The following is a 23,450-nucleotide window of genomic DNA, read 5'->3' as shown; positions in this document are numbered from 1 at the left end:
AAAAACTTCAATTTTTGAATCAACACGCTTAACACACACACATACACAGGAGAACAAAAACGAGTCGCGCGAAACGAATTCATTTGCTGAAGCCATCACAAAGCACTCTCGAGCAAAACGCTAGCAAATCGAATAAAAGAAAAAACAAAATTCTACAAATCATCTTCAAATATCAAAAAACACAAAATGATAACACTTTGAAAAACGTGTTTCCACAGAATATTTGCACGTGGCATAGCACTATCCACCGAATCTAATTTTCACCTAGATTTTGCAAATGCAACAATGGACAAAAACTTGGATTTCAAATGAAGACAATAGTTGTATACGCCCATGAAAGATGATAACAACTCCAACACATGCTCCATTCAGCCGACCATTATGTTATATGAAAAAGTCTGCATTTTATGCATTTATGCTATTAATAGCTAGAAAATTAAACAGCTCATACTCTTTACCTATCAAGGAATAAGTATTCCAATTTTAAATGTGCAAAAATGGTTGATCTTTTCCAAAGCTTTTATATTATTTAGTTGAGTTTTGCCGATTGCGTTTTTTTTTCATACTAATTACTTAAACCAGGAAAATAAAAAAAACTATTATTTTACTTTGGATTTTTTGAAGATATTCATTAAGAGACATTTTAAGTGACAATGCATTATTTGCGATTAATGTTATCTTCATAACTGGCAATGTATCGTATCGTGATAATGAATGTAGTATCGTTTTTTCGTTAGAAAACTTTGATCCCTCTAACTGAGTTCGAGATCTCCTACTTAAATACAACAAATTTGGAAATGCTGACCATGATAGGTGGAACCCTTTCTGACTGTATCTGTTGATTTCCCAAACAGTCATAAATGATGGAGCTGTTGTTTCACCTTCGTACAGACTGTAAAAAAAATGCAGCCTAATGTCATGAGATACAAGCTAAACCCCAAGGTGCCGCAGCTGCTTGAGAAAGGTTAAAACTTGTCTCCCAAAGATGCGTTCCAATCGGTGTGAAGCAGGCACTTCAAGATTGAACTCACCGGCTCCAAAACCAGAAAACCATTTCGCATTTATGTATGTTTGTATGTGCCCCACGTGCTGTCGAGGGAAGATGAAAAGTTCAAGTGCTTCATTAATTATTAATGAGAATTTCAGAGTTTGGTTGTGGTGACTTTTTGCCTCACAGTATATTGGTGATTGTTGATCATAAGTGGGGTGCATCGGTCCCTCCTCTCACTTGCGATGCGTAGCCCATGCTTAAATGCGATTTATGAAAATTATCATGTTGAAGGTGCAAAAGCAAACAAAACCAAAACAAAAGGTTTAAATTTAACCCCGAGACAACTCTCCGCTTTGGGGATGACGCAACACTTGCATGCTTCACATGAATGCAGATAAGCATGTTGTTGCCTTCGTAGGTCACATCGGACCGGTCTCCGTATTGGAGCAAGAGCGCGCGATCGGCGCCGATAGGGTGGCGGGCATAATTTATGCATTATGTGCCATACCGACAATGCACAGTGGTCCATGCAAAAAATTGCATTCTCAATAATTTACTATTTTTGGCAATGAAAAAGTTTTGGAACATTAATTACTGTTGAAAATCCTATTTTGGGCATAGTCAGCATTTTTTGTTTTCATAGAACAAGATTTCAATAAATTAGCTGTTTCTCATTTTGAGGCTCTCAACTTAAAAAATAAAATTTAATGTTTAGATAAACTTAGGCAAGATGAATCTTATCTCCAGTCGATTCTTTTGTCTTGAAAGCATGATACCCCCGCGAGGAGCAATTTTTACGGTATTAAGTGGTCATTCAACATACTTTCAATAATAAATGGTAATTAAAAGAGGTTCATGGCAGACGAAAATAAATTTGCATCAGGTAATGCAACATCTGGTTACGAAATAGCTATCGACCAGAAAAAAAATTGAAACCCATATTTGCATTGATTTCGGTGAAGATGAAGTAATCGATTTTTGATCCAAAACTCATGGTTTTTGGACATTTGCAGCTACCGTTTTGTCTCACATTTCGAACATGACTCATCTTCCGAACAGTGGCGATATCAGAGGTAAAAATTGATATTTTCACATCTTTTAAATGTTGAGGATTTGCATCATACAAGAATTGATCATCATGTGAAGAAATTAGAGTAATTGAGGCATGCCCGGAATTTGAGAACAAACGATATTTATCGTTCAAACATGATGAACAACATTTTTCGTTTTAAATTATCGTATGTTTTCTTACCTAACTTACATTGTATTTGTATGGTTGATTTATGTTGCCAATTAAACTATGTTTTTAAATTGGATTTACAAACTTTTTGAAGAACTGAACCTCTGTGCGATGCCGATGGACGACCACATGCCTTACCTAGCCGTGTCTTGGTCGCTGACGTCGATTGGTTTGCAGGTCACTCGCAACTCCACTTGTGTCGTATAGGTAGATGGCGGCGTGGCGCAAACCGTTGTTGGGATTGTCAATGTTTATCTTAAGGACGTTGCCCTGCCCCTTTCGACGGATGATCCTAGTTTTCATCGAACGTTGAAGGTCTTCTACTGGATGTCGAGATCTGATCGATTACGGTTTCCAGCAAGATACACCGACCCAAGACGAGTCAGTTTGCTTCAGCACACGGAATATTAATGTCCAAAGATGTTGAGTTGATTGAACTTTATGCAAATTTTTCGGTTGTCGTTGGTGACGCATTGGCCTAGAAGCTATCGATTTCAAAAGAAGGTGTTCGGTGCTGTCAAGGCACCGAAATGTTGAAATTGGCATGAAACTCAGTTTGAAGAAGGTTATCTTCTTCTTTCAAGTCACGCAATCCGTCGGAAAATACCGTTGTTTGTGCGAATGCTGTGGTGCCTTGTTTTACTGTTGAATAAAAGGTTAAAATATGTGCATACGTGGGCTGCTTTAGAAGCAACTAGTGTGACCTTTTTGACATGGAACAGTGAGAGTGATATTTTGTTTCACTCACGATTTCCAACCATGACATGCATTTTCGAGCTGCATGTGCATTATGAATTTTTATAATTTCTTCCAATAGCAACTGTAGAAAGGAATGTTCCACGGAAAACTAAGAGACATGTGAAACGTAGAGTATAGAGATAGCACTTTATATGGGAAACTCTGCTTGTCGTACTTTTATTTAATGGCTCCTAATTTTATTCAAACCTATAACACAAATCTTGTTAAAGTATAGTTATGAATGTGCATTTTTTTCCGGAGAAAGCGAGATGCTGAAATTAATCTCAAAAAAGATACAAGCTTTTAACTGTTGGTGTTTTAACATGTATGATTTAAATCACTTGAACGAGCTCATCAATGTGAAATATTTCAAATGTGAAAATTTACTCCCTTGGACCCTGCAGTTTTGGCTGAAAAAGCGATAATTCACATTTTACTACCACCACCATTCTAGGAAGAGTTATAGTTTATTCAAGAGCATTTTTGCACCTTGGTTTCTTCGGTGAAGTTGTTTGGCACATGAGTGATTCCAAGCAACAGCACCATAATTTGGTAAATTTTTTAATTCATTTTTTTCTATTGAGCTGAAACTTTGCACAGTTTTCCAGTTCCATCTAAATCGTCATTTTCCGATATCAAATCTTCAAGTTGAGTCACGACTAACTTTTCAAAAGGGTGTATGTGAAAATGGTTCAAAAAATATTCAAAAAGCTGCACAGCAAAAACGGTTCGTTCGATTGTTAGACAACTAAAGAAACAAAGCTAGACAACTAAATAAAGATTCCAAAAAAAATACACACAGTAAAAAAAATTTTTTTTGCATTAAAAAACATAATTTTTGACACAAAAACTCAAATATCTCAACCTATCGGAATACCAACGTAATTTTTTGAGGGAAAACGGTCCATTATATTAGCTATCTACCATAAAAATTTGGTGATGGTAAACCAATAAACAAAAAAGTTATGACATTTCAAACATGTCACAATTTTCACATTTAGTAGAAATTTTTTTTTTTTTTTTGTGTAAATTATTACGGGAACCGCAGTTTGTTGCTGATTTTATTGTTAAGGGCCTTGCGTGAATTAAACAAGTCGTTTTCATGTATTCATTAGTATTATGTATATTATATGTATAAATATTATGTTTATGTATAAATATTATATGTATATGTATATATGTATAAATTAAAATGAATTAACAGATTACACGAAAATATTTTTTTTTAGCAGGATATTTTTTTTAGAATATGATCGATGAGTTTCTAAATGTTATATATAAACTTTAAAAGTTTTGGATTTGGGTATGCGTTATGAGATCATGAAAACATTTTATTAATACTTATTTATTTATTTATTGTTATTCAATTTTTTTACAATATCGAACACTTTTGCATCATTATCAGTACAGTTCGAGTATAGTTTTGCTTTAATTTTATTTTCAGACAATGGAATGAAACAGTGAAATTTTTGGGTTCCTTGGATCGTTTTCGCGTTATTATATTGCTCGCTGAGCTCTGATGCCGTTAATTCGTACTCTTCAGTAGTAGTAAAACAAAATAATAATTTTGTTAAATCTTCTTCTTTTCTGCGATTCGCCCAATCAAATAGTTCTTTTGCAGTTTTAATTGGATGCTCACGTTCTTTGGCTAAACTTGCTCTTGTGGCCATGCGCTTTATGGTTCCTCCAATAGCATCACAATGACCTTTGCCATGTGACGTAGCAAAGAAATGCCATTCTGCATCAATTCCGTACTTTGATTTAAATTGACATAGGCTCGAAAAATTCTTACGGTTTTTGTACTGCGATGCTGCTCCATCAGACATGAAATATATCTTTCTGATTTCTTTATCCTTATCAACGCGTAAAAAGTTAATCATTTTGGCAATGAACAAATTTACAGATACTGAGTCGTGTCTTAAATCTTCGGAAATTACAATAAAACTAAAATGTTCAATTTGCGTACTTCCATTGAAATAAATAACGAATGGATGAATTGTAGCTTGTTGTACGTTCCAGTGATGGGACTGCACTTCATCTTGCAATACAAAGGTATAGTTTTCAGAAAAATCACAAATGACAAAAAATTCACCATCTTGTAATGTATTTTTCGTATTTTTTAAAAAGCGGAATTGCTCTGTTTTAATAAAGTCGTCAGGAATTAAACTTTCTAATTTCAAGCAAAAAAATGACACAAACTCATCTACAGGTTTTACAATAGTTTCTAGGTCACACCTATCCGTGGTCACCCATTGCTCAAATGATAACTGATCAATATAATTTTCTTCAAACTCAGCGAATAAAGTATTTTCCAATGATGAAGAATCTGGACAATCCGAACAAGATCGTAGATAGCAATTTGATGTTGTATTTTCACACAAAAGACTACCAGTTAACATTTTAATATCCTTTGATAAATTGATTCTTTTCAAACTATGTAAGATTAGGTTGATATCTTCGTGTGTTGTGCACACACAATTATTATGTGTTCCTGAATTGGATAGAAGCTTGCATTGCCTTGGACGAAGGCTTGCAAATGAGGAAAAACCTACCTTAATATTTTCGTTAATTTCCTTGAAGCGTGTATACGCTTCTTTCAAAGTAGTCATCATTAATCGTTTTTGGATTGCTTGACGCTTTCCATCGTTTTTTACAGATACATAATCTTTTTGGCCAGGCATAGCTCTACTTACTTCATCGTCTTCAAAATATTGAATTATTTTTTCTTTTGTCTCATCTGTTAATGAAGTACTCGACCTAGCATTTTTGGTTGCAAGACAGTTATTTTTGAATTGTTTTGCCTCTTTTGCTGTATTTCTATTGGTTTTGAACTCATCAATGGCGTCTTGAATAGACCACGAGCTTGGCAGCATCGACAAAATCAATAATTTTTCTTTCCTTGTCGTGGCTAGATTCGAGAGCCTTTCCTTCATATTCATAATTACCTCATCGTAGTCTGTATTTTCCACATCCTCAGGTCCTAATTTGAAGTGGTTTCTTCGTACAGCTTCGTTGATTTCACGGTATTTTTTCTAGGGATAATTGACGTAACCCATCTTCGTCCATTTAATCGGAGTCACTTTTATTCCAGCTATCCCTTCGTTGAAGCGTTCGATGTTGACCTTCTGGATGCACTCATCTTCTGATTGATTTGTTGAAACAGATGTCGCTGATGGTACCGTGGCAAGAATATCTGCACTTGGTACTTCTGGTAACTCCTCAGTTGTTGTCGGTGCATCTAGTAATTCCTCAGTTGTTGTTGTTTTCGAACTTCCTGCAACCTGATCCACCGATGATGTACAGATTGCCCGTTTGTCAACGTTTAAACGGCAAGACGTACAAATGCTTAAATTTGTATTCAATGTAGACATTGGAGCATAACCAGCCGCTTTCAGTTTATCTATGGTGCTTTCGGTGAGATTTCGTAGCTCTTTCGAACACTTTTTTCTGCAAACGGCCTGCAACAGTTGAGAAAGCGACTACTCATGTTGCTCGTTAGATTTTAATAAACAAAATCACTTTTAAGTTTTTACTGACTAGTTTGGTGTCGTTTGCTTGACTGAAGAAAAATTTTACAATTAAATCTTTTATAACCATAGTGGTAGTATATTTTTAGCTTTTTCGTGAGTATGTTCATGGTATGTACCTATCATGTTTTTGATGTTGTTGAAGTTACTCGCTTTCTCCCAAATATGGTTAACAAAGTCTATTCTCTACCAAGGCGGGTCTATACCCAGGTGTAATCAGATTTTAACTTTGTGAAAAAAACCAGCGCCGAGAAAACCGACCTGCTTTACGTATACTAGATCACCTGGGTATAGACCCGCCTTGTTCTCTACGAGTTAAACTTTTTGCAGGTAAACTAGTCGTATACATGTATAGAAAACTTTGTTTGTAGCTTTTGTCTTCAATATTAGATTTCTTATAGGTTTCTTTTATCAAAAGGTTTCAACACTATTGAGAGAATTTTTCTTCAGTTACGTACAATAAAAAATATGACACTATCAAGACTTTAGATCACAACACTAGATCGCGTCTAACTTTATAGATGCTATAATAGTTATGAATAATTAAATAAAATATCATGAAAACAACTTGTTAACCTCATGTGGTACCCTTAACAATTCAGCAACAAACTGCGGTCCTAAAAAAATTAACAATGAAAAAAAAAATTTCACTAAGTGACAAATTTGTGAAATATTTGAAATGTCATAACTTTTTTGTTTATTGGCCAAAAATTTTACTGTTTCATTCCATTGTCAGAAAATAAAATTAAAGCAAAACTATACTCGAACTGTACTGATAATGATGCAAAAGTGTTCGATATTGTAAAAAAATTGAATAACAATAAATAAATAAATAAGTATTAATAAAATGTTTTCATGATCTCATAACGCATACCCAAATCCAAAACTTTTAAAGTTTATATATAACATTTAGAAACTCATCGATCATATTCTAAAAAAAAATATCCTGGTAAAAAAAAATATTTTCGTGTAATCTGTTAATTCATTTTAATTTATACATATATACATATACATATAATATTTATACATAAACATAATATTTATACATATAATATACATAATACTAATGAATACATGAAAACGACTTGTTTAATTCACGCAAGGCCCTTAACAATAAAATCAGCAACAAACAGCGGTTCCCGTAATAATTTACACCGAAAAAAAATTTTTTTTCTACTAAATGTGAAAATTGTGACATGTTTGAAATGTCATAACTTTTTTGTTTATTGGTTTACCATCACCAAATTTTTATGGTAGATAGCTAATATAATGGACTGTTTTCCCTCAAAAAATTACGTTGGTATTCCGATAGGGTTTTGAGATATTTGAGTTTTTGTGACAAAAATTATGTTTTTTAATGCAAAAAAAAATTTTTTTCACTGTGTGTATTTTTTTTTGAATCTTTATTTAGGTGTCTAACTTTGTTTCTTTAGTTGTCTAACAATCGAACGAACCGTTTTTGCTGTGCAGCTTTTTGAATATTTTTGAACCATTTTCACATACACCCTTTTGAAAAGTTAGTCGTGACTCAACTTGAAGATTTGATATCGGAAAATGACGATTTAGATGGAACTGAAAAACTGTGCAAAGTTTCAGATATTTTTGAAATGGTCGATCAGAATCGACATGCATGCCTCCGTGGAATCCCTCGTTTGCATCACACCGAAGCATAAACGACATTTTGAGTGAAACTTCATGCCAGCAAACGTAGCAGACGTTATAAATAACTAGTCTTGTGTTTAGATTTCTCAGCATCTTTGGAAAAACTGCTCCGCGGACTGAGGTTTTTGATAATACAGTCGCCTCTCCAAATCTCGATATCGAAGGGACCATCGAGAGATAGGGAGAGATCGAGACAAAGAACATTAATTTAATGAACACTAGATTGAAAATAACTCCATTACTAGGAAAATAATTAACAAACAAACTTCATTTCGGGTTTCCAAATTGTTCTGAATCGCTTAAATCTGGTCTAGTAACCTTTGATAATGTTCATATCGACATACAGAGAGAAAATTGGGAACAAAGAATCAACAAGATTACATCGAGATATGGAAATATCGAGATAAGGAGAATATCGAGATATGGAGAGAGAAATCGTATGCAGAATGAAGGGACCGAAGCAATCATCGACATAAGGAGAGATATTGACATGTAGAACATCGAGATGTGGAGAGTCGACTGTAGTTTATTATGAATACAACACTTTTCACTTTAATAATCAAAACGAAGGGCTGCATTTGACGTTTCGTGGCAGTGGAATCTGGGCTGCATATGACGTTGATATGTTTCCTCTTCGCGAGTCTCTCTCAGTAACAGAGGCCATCAAGAACTTGGGCAAGTTCAAAGTAGGATGACCAGAATGTACGCTGAGTATACATCAGCCTCCTGCCAGTGTGTCAACTCAAGTTCACGAGGAAACGCCTGTTAGATGGTAATGGTCAAGAGAAGCACTGAAAAAGAGAATGTGAGGCCGGTGGTATCCTAGGACGTGGTATCTAAAATGTTGCCGTAAAATAGAGAATCATCGTGGATCCATACATATTCAGAATCGTGAAGCAACGCTGTAGGTCACTCAATCTCTCGCGGATATGATCGCAAAATTGGTGCTATTTCCAAAGACGTGGACATGTCAGCGTATAGACCTATATGTACGCTAGATACGACCAGCAAGTTGTTGGAGGGTAATTCTTAGCCAAATATGATATGTTTTGTGGCCTGAAGTTCCGTTCGAGTATAATTTAGCCTCTTAACAGGTAGAAAGTTCAGCTCGCAACTTTTTTCCAAACTTTTTAGAGATTGAAACTGTAATTTATCGTGGGAAGCTGAATTTTTGGTTGCTTGGGGATCTATGGTGCCCTGATAGAGAAAGTGAAGTTGTCCGCAGCGTATTCAATCTCCAAAGTTCAGGCATTGAATAGATCTAGGAAACTGGAACTAGCCCACCATAAGACTGAGCTAGTGGTGATCAACTGTCGCAAATGTAAGCAAAGGGCGCTTGTTTTGGCAGATGATTGCACCATCGAGTCCAAGTGGTTCCTTAAGCATTTCTTGGTAATGATCGAAGACAAGCACAGTTCAGCAATACCACGTTGAATATACCGGTTAAGGTGACATCTATGACTATTTCGGCGCTATCGAGGATAATGTCTAACAGTGCTGCTGTAATTTTCAGGCTGGACATTTCAACAAGAGTTAGCTTTTCACAAGGGAGTGATGCTCTCCATTATCGGTATTTGGTTAAAACCACTCGGAACAAATAGATACCTACAGTGGTACGCATTCAATATTTTCAAAATTATGGAAGTGTGATCAACTTTTTGGGCTCTTTGATAGTTTGGAAGGAGTCTATGATATTTATATAACGTTCATGCTCGCGTTCAAAAGATTTTAAACAAATTTTCGATGCGCGACAATATTTGCTCAATTTTTTTGTACCTGCTAGGGGACTCTCGCAGAACCGTTCAATAAAAGTACCAATCAGGCGATGACATTTGGATAGCAAACTGCCGTCGCTTCTCGTCACTCGTACCTCGCCTACCCACCGATCGGCAGTTCAACTGATCTTCACACGATCTTCCTCAGCACATCTCCGCTACTCCAGCATAGCTACTACACTAGTGGCTTACGGAGGGCCGTTTTGCGGCGGCCTATAACGCATATGATTTATCGAATATAGACAACAACCGATGAAGGACCCTGCCTGACTTGCGGCGTTGTGCCTCGTCCGTCTTCACCACTAGCACCCTTCCGATCCACTGAGCGATCATCAGCTGACGGGACATGTGCCATCGTGGCAGCAATTGGGGACAAGTGCACACCTTCGACGACGAATACTTGGAAGCACGACGAATGGTTTTGCCTGCGGCGGATACCCATTGAAAACATATGAACGAACCTGCCCTGCGCCGATATCGGTTAGCCTCGAAAGGTCATAATTAATCTGACCCAGATGGCAAAATATATAGAAATGAAGTGAGAAGTAAAAAAAACCTGTCCGTCTCCACAACAACAGGTTACCACCGGAGCCAAGGGTGAAAGGATGATGCATTGGATTCCACAGAAGTTGATTTCGGCCCGTTGTGGTGGTACTTCGGTCAATCGAGTGTCGAAAGAACCTTCAACCAGTATACCGGAGTGCTACCTAACCAGCAGACCACGATCGCAGACATATGAATCGTGATCAGCGTTGGACAGAAGGATAGTGGCTGTGGAGTAGGGTGTCCCAAAATTTGCTTTTGTCAAGTAATATGGGGACCCAAACTCCTAATGGTAACTAAAGATGTTACAATCATACTTTTGTATGTGAGGAACTACAAGAACTATCGTTCAGAAGTTGCCCTGTTAGAATTGTTGAAGAAAGTATTTATAGTTCAGCAAAATTTTGCGATACTCATTATTTTTATACTGTTTGCAGATCCCTCGAACTATGTAAATTATCTGAAAAAAAAATCATTCACTGTTATTTTTGTACGAAAATTTTTCGCACTGATGTTTAGAATATTACAAAACTATTCATCCTTAAGTACATTTTTATTTTTTTCAGCAAAAGTGGGTATCAAACATAAAGGTTTTTTTTTTTTATTCTTGACCTATTAAAGATGGGAAGTGATATAAGATTTGTTTTTTACCGAAGACATCATACTCCTAATGTTACACGTTTTAGAGTTATTCAAGATAAACAGAGGGCAGAAATGTGACATTCTTCAATATTTTTGCTGAATATCACACAAATGTGATCCTTTTTCCAACATATATTCCCATGAAACAAATGGAATTCAGTGGAATTTCATATTTGGTAGACCGTTTTAAGCTATTTAGATTGGTGACTCCTATTACTTCAGAAAAAATAACAAAAAGTGATTGTAGAACAGATTGTTTATTAGTGTTTTAAAAATGTTAAAATCTCATCAATTTTTGAAACTTGTCCGAATTATCATAGATACCCCGTTTAACGGTACGCACTTTTGATGTTATAAAATGAAAATGTACTGAAAAAAGTATAGTCAAGAAGTCTCGTTAATAAAGACAATTCATTCATTCATTCATAGTCAAGAAAAACGGGTTCAAAAATCTTAAAGGGACGACCTCTAAACGTCATTTCCCGAAGTTCCCTCAACAGAAAAGTTTAATTGTAACATCCTTAGCTACCATGTGGTGGTTGAGTGCCCAAGTATTTAGCCAGTGAAATTCTGGGACACCCTACGGTTCGAGCATTGCACTTAAAATTAGCGTTTGTTACGGTTCGATTTTAAGTAGCATAAAAGGTCACCGGCTTATACCCGGTCCCCAACGGGTACCGTTCAATAACAACTACACCGCATAGCGCTGCCTATTACGGCGATCACACGTCAGCTGTTGTTATTGTTGTTGTAGCGGAGATCTTTCCAGATGCTTGCGCCGATAGGGCCCGTGTGTCTGCATGAGATCTATGCTATTCATAGCGGTAAAATGCATAATTAAAATGTGATTTGAATTAAAACAAACATCGCACAAAGCCACGACCTTGATCTCGATTTTGAAGAGCTGCAATTATGCTAGGCTCTTCCAGTCAGACAGAGCGTCGGGTTAAGTGGCCACTTTGAATGCAGGCCGGGTGGTATGCAATTTGGAGCTGAGGGCGCGGTGGAATTGAATGGGAATCGTGATTTATATAGACAGCCGGAAGGTCAATAAGCACGGACTTGGAAGATGTTGTCTGTCCAAAACATGGTTTTGTGTTAGGTAGTTGTTTATGCAGATGTTTTGATTGATCTGTAGATAATGAAGTTAACTTTGAAGTAGTGGATGGTGTTGGTCATGGTAGAGATAAAGTCAGCCATAGATGCTATCGAATTCATTTAAGACGCTTGATCAGTACTGGGAATGGTAAGGGTAGTAGGCTTGAATTTCGCGAAAATCGCGTGGCTTTCCCAGTACAGTACCGTTTTGTCTCAAATTCCGAACAGACTCATATTCCGAACACTCGCTTTTTGTATGGCGATTTGGTTGAAATGTTTTGCTGAAATATGTCACCAAATAACTAGGAAATGACAGTCAATTGCAATTCAATTTTAACGTCTCCAATATAAGTTATACCGCGGGAGTAGTGATGATTCTCTAGTTTGAGACCAGTAGGATCAGCTCAGATAAATTTATTTGCGAAATTATTCATTTGAATACGATTTATTCGTGCTGTTCGGAATTTGAATCAAGGTGTTCGGAATATGAGACAGAATCAACACAGTGTTCGGCATTTGAATCAAAATGTTGTTCCATACTTTAACGTGAAAACAATACTAAAACTAATAAAATCAATATTATTATCGGTACACCCACCAGCTAGCAGTTAGGCTTTGCGAATAAATTAAAATTTTCATAAATATCAACTAATTTATGCCAATCAGATGCAATTGAATTCACTGCTGGCCTTCGGAATATGAGTCAAAACGCTAGTTCAAAAACGTGAATCTCATCAAGTAGCCTATTTTGGGTGCATGAATTTTCTAAATCGTTAGTGTCATTGAAGGCTCTAAATGCGGGAAATGCAGCGGGAAATAGAAACTTTTTTCTACTGTAATTTTGGGTTGCCCTTAGCAACGGGTGTTTTGCAATTTTCAAGGCTCTTTGCCTACAGTAGCGATGGGCGTGAGTTTCACTGGCTTCGCTGACTGCGATTGGCTTTGTTTGGCTACTGTAGAATGAATTTCAGATTTTTTCCCAACCCTGCGCTTGATTCTCGATATCAGGAGTACCGGACAGCACCCAATACCGGACAAAGTCGAAAAATTGAGAAATCATGGTCCAATCAAAATGGTTTGTTAGAAGAAAAAAAAGCTATTATAGAGAGTAATGTTTGCGTAGAATAACACGTCCTCGAAATATGAATGCCTTTTTTTAAAAAGTAGTGATGTTTGAAAATTGTTGAATAGTTGATGTATTTCCTTAAATTGCAGCCTAAACGCTGGTTTGTTACTGGCAAGAAAAGGAATCGATATCTCGACGCGTGGAAAATTTCTTCCCAGAAATGGTCCAGAAAATCATATTTTTCTGATCGCAGTACGCAGTAGAGAAGAAATGTGATTTCAAAGAAAATTTCTTTACTTTTCTTGGGCGAAACATCATATTTAGCTTAATTAGTAAAATAGTTTGGATCACGCAAGCATGACCAAATATGACCATAATTTGAAAGTATGAATGTAAATTGTACCATATTTAATGTGAACAAACTACTATAAAAATAAGAATGATTGGCCTTCTTGGTACCAGAATACATCAGCAAAATGTAATGTAAAATTCATATTTATATGAACGATACAAAAATGATATTATTTATTATCTATAGGTAACAGGAATCAAACTCGCAGCACCCTTTCTCTCTCGTGTATTTTCAAGATATGGGCCATCTTCTAGGTTATAGGCGTACTAAAAATGTAATCCATTTTTTTAGATAGATCTATTATGGGATAGCAATATCGGGTTTAGATTGCATTTACCGTCAAACCCCTGCAACACATGGTAATTTTCAACCATATTCCACTATAAAACAGAAATATCGGAAGAAAATTTGTTATTAATCGGTCCACAATACGTGTGACCCACAATTCAAGCAGTGATCACTATTAAAGATGTTTTTAGAATTAGAATTGTACATCAAACATAATTCTTTTGAATATCTTGAAAACTGATACTTGAAGAAGGTTCAAAATCGTGAACTGAAAACATAAGTTTTATTAAATTTATAAAGCTAATAATATACATGGCATTACTGTAACTAATAAGTAATAACGCAGCGCATTTTATTTTGCAAAATTGCAGCAACAACTTTTTAATAAACAAAATACTATGTAAAAACGTTCTTATGCGGGGACTTGCAACACTTAATTTCCAAACAATTCAGAGTTCTATAGAAGTGGAATAATTTTGCGAAGTGGAATATTTTTTTACAGTTAAAAGAGTAATAACTCATCTACAACAGTAACAAACACAATTTTGAATAAATATTATTCAGTTAAGGGGTCATCCAAAACTGACGTCCATTATTAGGGGGGAGAGGGGGTCCTATTAAAGGGTGACAGTACATGTATTACGTATTGGAAAAAGCTTGACAGAGGGGGGAGGGGGTCTAGATATCCCGAAAAACGATAGACGTCATATTTGAATCGTCCCTAAGATACAGGACCTTGATGATTTAATGCTTAATTTTCTCATAGTAAAATAACTCAATCAGTTTCTTACGAATAAGTAATTAAAATGCTTTTATACTTATTTGAATGACGGTTTAGATCATTGCATCAGCCCGTTTGACGGTACTTGGTTTAGCAACGGGCGGTCTGAAATCAGCCTGGATCTAATTTTAATAATAATTGTCTTCAATATGAAACATCACTTTTTAGTTTTGGATACACATATTAATTTTCTTCTATGACACTGGACATAAAGTAGCCCTTAGACGACTCAGACCGTTCGACCAACATTGACTCCAGCCCCAGGTTGGTACTATATTCTACCGTGTGTGGTGCTGCTTGACGAATCAATTTAATACTTTGGTTTTACGCCCGATGTTTTGATCACTACTTTCGTCCATCCGGCGCTGAGGATAATTTTGTGGATTCATAAGCAATCCATAGCAATCAAAAACCAAAATCCCTGTGCCAGAAAATGTTCAAATTCCTTCTCGAGTTTTTCCAGCAATTAATTTAGTTTTCATTCAATAAACTTATATTTTTCATATAATTCTCAACAGGATTTTAAAGGGATTCTATAAATAGTTTTCCAGGAATTCCTTAATTTCTCCAGGGGAGATAAAACTCCTATATGATTTGATAAAAAAAAACCTGAAGTTCGTAAACACAAAAGTCGATTTGGACAAATTGAGATGTAAAATTGTGAAAAATAATGGAATTGTTCTAGTGGGCTTCGATCCCACGACTCCCAATACGTTAGGCTTGGCGCGTTAACCAACTACGCCACAGAACGGGTAACGATTCTGCAGCGCTATCGGCCAACCTGAAACCAAAGTCCGTCACGACCCCATATTCTTCTTCACAACCCTACATCTCCTTCGGATCTCTTAGATGCCCAATCCGACTCTCATACCTCCTACCTTCCTACCTCCTGTGATTCCTCCAAGAATTCCCAGTGATAGTAGCGCATCTCACTCTACTAAAAGTAACTATTTTCGACATGGTCACTATAAATTCACTATTTTCAACAAAAAGTCACTATTTTCATAAAATGGGTCACTAAAGTCGCTATTTTTATATGAAGATAAAGTAACGATAAGTAATCTTTTCTGACTTAAACAGCAAGGGGTTTTATAGATTTTTTTATTTCAATAACAAATATTATTATTAATATTAATATCAAAATGTCGAGAATGAAAGAGATTTCTTGCGAATTATTTGATAAATTTAATGTGAAACTTTCCAGTAGAATGTCTCAAAAATTATTGTCGAAAATTAGAAGTATTTTTTGGTGAAAATTCAGAGACTAATGTGACGACATAATTTCCTGTTAGAGCTTTAAATTCCAACATGTTTGTTCAATGAATTGCTGGTTGAATTTTTGAGTAATTCTCAGTGTAAAGCCAGCAAGGCCCTGTTTAAAAATCTTAACAAATTATTTCCAGAAAGTACGGTATTGTAATTCGATCACTGAATTCCTTAAAATGAGCAATTACGTCTTGTATGGGCTTTTAAAACATATTTCAGTTTATTACAGAATACAAATTTTTAAATTTTGTCTACTAGGGATGGCACACGAATTATGTCACGCTAAATTTCAACTTTTTCGAGCAAAATTGTAAACATCTATACAACTTTACATCGCACAAAAGCACAAGCGATAAACAAAAATGTCATTTGGACATGATCTCGGAATATTTGGAACATCTCCGGTGTCCGAAGGTCAATTTGCATGGCCAAACAATTTCCTGAAACTAATCCAAATTTATAGTCAACTGCTTCTGGATGCATCCAATTTCATCCATTTTTCGTAAAGTTATAAGCATTTGAGTTTAGACAAAATTTTGCCTATCTCAATCATTTTGCCTATACCTATACTATTTTTGGTATTACCCCACATCTCTCACTGTGATTTTCGAAATACCTAAAGCATTCGCAGCTTTCGGAAATTATTGACCATTGTACACTGCTCCAACGCATTTTCTTAAATCAGCGTTGTATTTCAGCTTCATACTATCATATTTATTGGCTAAAACGTAATGAAATATGTTAATGTTTTGAACTGTACGGATTAAGATTTAAATTGGAATCATGAATGGAAATCCGTACAGCACAATAATCCTCTCAAACAGTTATTGTACTGCTCAGAAATCGCATTTACTCCTGCGGAATCACAAATACTCACTATAAGAAGTCAACATGATCAACAGTTGCTTCAGAAAAAATATGAATTTGACTATCAATACGTTGGAGACTATTCTCACTCCTCTTAGCAAATCACTAAGAAAGTACACAAACCAATCATCACAATGATGTGCGGACACATTTTGATTTTTACGATATTCAAATCATGGCCTACTTGTATCAAATCAGCAAGAACAACAACTTAAAACTTATTGTAATTCGATGTGTAATTTCAAGACTGTATATTTATTCATTTTAATATAAAAAAAGAGAATTCAATCAAGTGTACGGATTTCAGTCCCACACGGTATCCACAATCAAAGTAGGTGTGCTTTGCAAAAAAAAACAATAACTCTCAAACGGAAAGACATAGCATTAACCAAATTACGCATTCTTAAAGCTTTAAAATTGTTTCGTCGACTACTTTGATGAGATATTAGAATTAAAAAGTTGGAGTCAGAAAAACAGTTTTCTTTGGACCACCCTATGTCACCATAGGAAAAAAAAGCTCTACACTGATAATAAGAGCTACTAAAATTTGTTTTCGGCAAAGTTGTTTTAAATTGAATGGTCTGGCTGAAGGATGTATACTATTATTTCTACAAATAAAAAAGATAGTTGGACAATTTCTGTGAAAATGTGAAACACCATCATTTTCAATAACACCGAACAAAGAGCCTAACTATAACAAACAACGGTCTTTGTTTTCGTTTAATGTTTCATGCTGAAGCTAAAAATACATCTTTCCGCGTAAACTGCATTCTGGACCAATGAGAATATATACCGAGGTGGGGAAGAAGACATTTAGTGTGCGTGACATCCGTGTACGGTGCAAAATGTTTCACAACTACAAGCGAGTGAGCTCCCATAAGAAGCCGTGTAAATTAGTGACGTAGTTATTTTTGTTTACGTTTTTTATCTTTACTAATACATAGCCATTGCTTCTTCTTCCACACCTTAGTATATATTCTCATTGATTCTGGACCATAGTGCATTGTTGCTTAAAAATAGAAGATCACCAGTAGTGATCCTTTATATGAGAGATAAGCGGATGTGAAATGGAATGATTTGGCAGCAGACCAGCAGTGCTGAATTTGCTCGCCATCGAGAACAATATTGTAACATGGACATGACTTCCTCACTGCTAAAAAGTGTATTTTGTTTCGTTATGGATCTTTGAGCTACATTTGCAAACTAATAAACAGCAGAAAAAATCAACAACTAAATCTTGCATTGACAAACATTAAAAAAAAGGAAAATATTTCATATATTTTGCTTCATGCAAAACAACTTTTACCGAAATAATTTCAAACGAATTACATTACTTCTCAGGAAAAGTTCAAAACAAGCATAACGCATGTTCGTTTAGCTAGCGCTTTGACAGCTCTCGCTGCTCGATTGGCTCACACTTTGACAGAAATGTCAGCTTCTGAGCATCTCTCTTATAAAGGATCACTAATCACCAGCACTTATACATACACTGAGAGTGTCAGATAATCCCAAGCAGTTCTCTTGATGGTTCCTTGTCTAAGTGCAGCGATTACCATCCACGAGCGATTAAACATAAATAAAATCAGTTGAAATCGCAATTGTTGCTTGGGGTTTCTCAACATACATTTTCTGTTGGCTGTTCAATAGGGTCAAGTGATCCAAAATTCCACTTTGTTGTGGATTTGTGTCGTTTTCACGTAATAAGATCAGAATCTAAAACACCATTCAGTAGAAAAACAAGGAGTCATCAAGAGCTTGCAAGCTCTTTCATCAGTTTGCTCTGAATCTATGACAAAATGTTGAAAGACAAAAGGTCGCAAGGCCAAAGGTTGAAGATAAAAAAGGGACAAGAGGTCTTTTTTCAAAACAGGCTAAATTCCCCAACAAGCAAAGCATTTCCGAGCTTATGTCTTTTCAGTGTTTTTACCATAAACCGTCTTCTCCATAGCATGGAAACGCTTATTCATTAATAATATCGGAAAAGTTTACGGCTCTGGAAAAAAAAGTGCAAATATGAAAAATTTTGTCGGGAAATTCAAGCAAAAAAATAAGAAAATTTATAATCTCAAAATTGTGGAGCAAAAAATCTAGAAAGGGCACGAAAGCGTCAGTAAAAATAATACAATATATTAAAATTACAATATTACTCACAAATATTCAACCTTTCGGATGATTGTCACCTAAAACAGCCCCAGAAAATTGATTGATCATCTAGCTGTACAGTCTCTCTCCATCTTTTCGTTTCTGTTGGTATGCATCATTAAACATAAGACTAATGCAAATTTTGAAATTTTGGCTCTCCTATGCCTTAACCATGTTAATTTTAGCCAATATAATTATTATTTATTTATTTATTTTTAACTAATGATATACAATGAATAATAAATAATGAAAGAGGGAAAAGCCTCTTTGAGTGACTTTTAGCAAAAATCTTCTCAAAAAGGCACAAAACCTCTTTATCTTTTCTAAAACATCATAAAATAAGAAATTTAAATCTAATGGTTTATCTGGAAATCCATTACAGAACCGAAATCGCCAATACAAGGATCATCACGTAGAATGCCAGTTCCAAAGTGAGGTCAATCTGACATTCAAAGCAAAAAATATACAAAAAAGAGATAAGTGATTTCATTTAGGAATTCAAAGAAAATTTCCATCAAGGGAAAACATTTCTGAGCCAAAATATCTCTGATTGAAATTGGAATTTCATATTTCAAGCTGATTATTTTATTGAAAAGTTTGTTTCTGAGTAAAATAAAACGAGAACATTTTAATACAATGTGATCAATATCTTCATAAAATGAACCGCATTATAGCCAATTGAATCCTACCAAAGTTTAAAATGATAGACGAAATTTGGCGCCATTAAAAAAAAAATATGGAATTTATAATGGAAAAGGTCAACGTATTTTGTTCAGTCCTCTATCTCTACGCCATAATATACTGAGGAAAAGTTCACTTACTCTCATAAAATGAAATCTTCCTGGCTACTTCTTTGCCGAAGATCACATTTTGATTGGTCGTCAGAATAAATTGTTATAAATTGTTCAGCAGGCAAGAATAGTTCAAAGTAATCCAGGCTACTATGCTCTACTGAAAAAAGCAGTGTTGCTATGTAAGTAATTGAATTGTCATCTCAGCATGATTAAAACTTTGGAATCAATAATTATAAATTATCAAGCATCCAATGATGATCTTCTGCACAGTTGTATTGCTGTGTGCGTTTGAAATGCAAATATCAAATGCGGTAACACCAAATGCGGTAAGATTTTTCACAAGAAATGCGATGTCAAAGAAAGATTTTTCTTGCTATATAATCGTTGCTAGGTGTCCTTTGATTGTTTTGTGTTACCGCATTTGAAGGACGTTTAGCCAAGATTTGCATCTCAAATGCAAACAGCAATATCTGGGAAGATTTCACTTGAGAAGAGTTTGTCCACTTTTCCATGAAATGTTATGGTGATGAGTTACAGTACTGAACACTGAAAGTTGGTCTTTCCCATATTAAATTCAAATAGCGTGTGCACAGTAAAATTTCATCCAAATCATTTTTTGCTGAACTGATGTTCATCATAATTGACACTGTTTAAGAATAGGGGAGCAATCTCTCTATTAAACATACTAAGTCAGTCAATTTAATATGATGTATTTATTTACTAATAAGATCATCAATATGAACATGAATTTCGGTTCAATTCAATTTATTTCTAAATGAGTATTAGCATGAATTTGTAAGACAAAAACGAGATATCTATTGTTCCAGCTCTAAGCAATCTATTTCTAAACTAGTGGTCCCGGCAAACTTTGTCTTGCATCACTCTGTTCATTCATACATAAGCCATTTCATGGCATACAAACACCACTCCTTTTTATGTAGATAAGGAAATTTTCAAAATTCACTGATTTTTGATATTTTTCGAAAATTTGTATTTACCCTAGGGTTTTTGCCTTATAATCTAGGAAGTATTTTAGAAAGATGGAATTTTTAAACTTGCAAGCAGCTTATGGTTTTCAAATCCATTGAATTTTTAATGATTTTAGTCTTTAAAAATATTTTGTTAAATAATTGTTTGTAGGATTTGAAGTAAATCCGAAAAATAGACTTGAGTATTGTACCTTTTAACTCTTCCCGGATTGATTATCTTTTGACGGATATGCTTATTTCAACTACAAATCAGTGCAATTCACGGTATTATCATAATGGAATGCCCTCACTATATCTAAGAATTACGTAAAATTTCTTCGTCATTGAAACAAATACTGAAACGTCTGATCTAAAAAAGATCTTCATCAAAGTTGTTTCTCATTACTGTGTACAACAGTGTCAACTTAGTACTAACTCTCAAAAGCATATGGAAAAACACTATAACTGATTGATTGAATTTCCCATAGTGATTCTCATACATACTTATAATGGATTGGATGGAAGTATCAGTTTTCATCCAAATGCACTCAAAATTCGACCTACAATCGAAAAACAATGTTTTAAATCACCCTAGTTTTATTATGCTGTAGATTTGTACCTCCAATTTCAAATTACAACATGGTTTTTTGAACGAATTTCGATACCGAAGTCACATTTACAACTTTTATTATTTTAATATTACTGTACCTAAAGCCGCTTTCTTTGAATCTTTGAAAGGGAAATTTGAGGCGGAAGAAACAATTTTTATTTTTCAGCAAAATTCTATAAATCTAAACTGTTTCAAACAATTGATCTACTAGCTTTAAGTGCGAAACTGTCTCACTGCTGGCAATTGATGTGCATGCATCATCTGATTATCCCAACTGTAATTCAGGTTTCGACACCCATAACAATTTTGATCAAAACCCAATTAACGATCGGCGCCCTAGTTCAGCAGGATCAATAAAGATCAAATCACACCAAAGATCTCCTCAATTTCACCTCACTGTGACCCACGTTGTCGCAAAAACCGAGCCCGCTCGCAATGCTTTCCGTTCCTTTCTGCTAGATTTCCCAACAAACAGTATCAGAACTAGATCGCCACTCTGACTGCTTTGCCATGCTGCTTACAATTGAAACGTCCGTTCCCACATTCATAAATAATTCTTTGAAATCACTCGCCGGTGGCTATCGCGACCCAACGCCACATTAATAACTTGCCCTCTAACTGACTGATTTGTAAGGGTCTGTTCTTCGAAACTCGCGCACAAATTATGATTTTCCGACAACCCAGGGCAAATGTCCATTAAGTACCTATGTACCAACGATTTTGTTTCGGTCGGTTCTGGTCGGACCAGAGTGGGCCAAGCACAACCGGCAGCGAATGACGGTTTTTCTCACCATTATCGCGCTTCAATTGGTTTCGCTTTCCTTTGCGCAAAAAGTCAACGCGGAGTTGATCAACCTACTTGGCTTAATGTTAGTATAAATATTCTTCGAGTACTTTTAGCGTATCTAATCTGAATGGAGATACAGATGATGGTTTAACGTCCGCTTGGCTAGGTTGCAAACCATTTATGTCGCCAGAGTTTGCGAAAGCATGAAGGCTTGGTTCAAAAGTAGCTCCCACGTTTATAAATGGACAATAGGCACAATTGGTTGTTTCCAGCTGTTGAAAGCTTGTCTGCATCTAATATTGCGAATAAAATGCAGCGATTGGAAGACTAATGAGAAACTTTTTTTTCCTTCTCCATCATCAGGTCCGAAGGAGTTCCAGTACCGTGGACACAATTATTTCTACAGCGCTCACGTGCCCGCTCTTGCCGATAAACGAGTAGACTGGTTGGATGGCCGCAACATCTGTCGCGAGTACTGCATGGACCTGGTGTCATTGGAAACGCAGGAAGAGAACAATCTGATCTTCCGTTTGATCCAGCAGAACGATGTCCCATACATCTGGACGGCCGGCCGTCTCTGTGACTTCAAGGGCTGTGAGAACCGTCCCGATCTGGAACCCAAGAACGTCTACGGATGGTTCTGGTCCAACAACCGTGAGAAGATCCCAGCTACCAACAAGATCCCTAATGGCTGGGGATACAACCCATGGAGCAAGTCCGGACACAAGAAGATCCCACAGCCAGACAATGCTGAATTCGACATCAACCAGACGACCGAATCGTGCCTGTCAGTGCTGAACAACGTCTACAATGATGGCATCGGATGGCACGACGTTGCTTGCTACCACGAGAAACCAGTAGTGTGTGAAGATTCCGAAGAACTGTTGAACTACGTTGCTGCCACAAACCCAGGCATTCGTCTGTAGAATTTAGTATAAACAAATCTTCTAGCTTAAGTGCCTCTCCTCCAAAACTCAAAAAACAAGGATCAAAAACTATTTTGCCAAGTTTTTCTTACCTTCAGTACTGTCCCAGTTTTTGCAAATGAAGCAACCGCATAACATAATTTAGGGTACGATGACTCCACCGCATGCAAAGCGACGAACCAGGCCAACTGCATACAAAATCAAAACGACAAACACTTCAAAATGTTATTCAAATGTATATTTATTTAATGAATAGAGTTTTTTTTCGTACTTCTCTATCCTGTAACTTGCTAAGAGCGAACTGAAGTGCAGTTGAACACAAGTGGAGTCCCGATTATTACCAATAAATAAAATGTGCAAAAACGGAATTGTTACAGTGAAAACCAA

The 23,450-nt window shown here is 35.8% G+C and overlaps 1 protein-coding gene across 1 annotated transcript in view; it reads left to right on the top strand.

Moving 5' to 3' along the window:
* LOC5574304 overlaps positions 1–23,450 on the top strand; it is a 48,933-nt gene extending 25,483 nt beyond the window's left edge. Inside the window, exon 3 of the mRNA XM_001655039.3 lies at positions 22,501–23,450. Within this exon, the coding sequence (XP_001655089.1) occupies positions 22,501–23,063 (563 nt within the window). The 3' untranslated portion in view covers positions 23,064–23,450. The remainder of the gene's footprint in view (positions 1–22,500) is intronic.

The sequence above is a fragment of the Aedes aegypti genome, chromosome 2 (assembly GCF_002204515.2).
Source record: "Aedes aegypti strain LVP_AGWG chromosome 2, AaegL5.0 Primary Assembly, whole genome shotgun sequence".
Classification (NCBI taxonomy): Eukaryota; Metazoa; Arthropoda; class Insecta; order Diptera; family Culicidae; genus Aedes; species Aedes aegypti.
The sequence above is the reverse complement of the archived record's forward strand: the minus strand, read 5'-3'. Positions and strand labels throughout refer to the sequence as shown.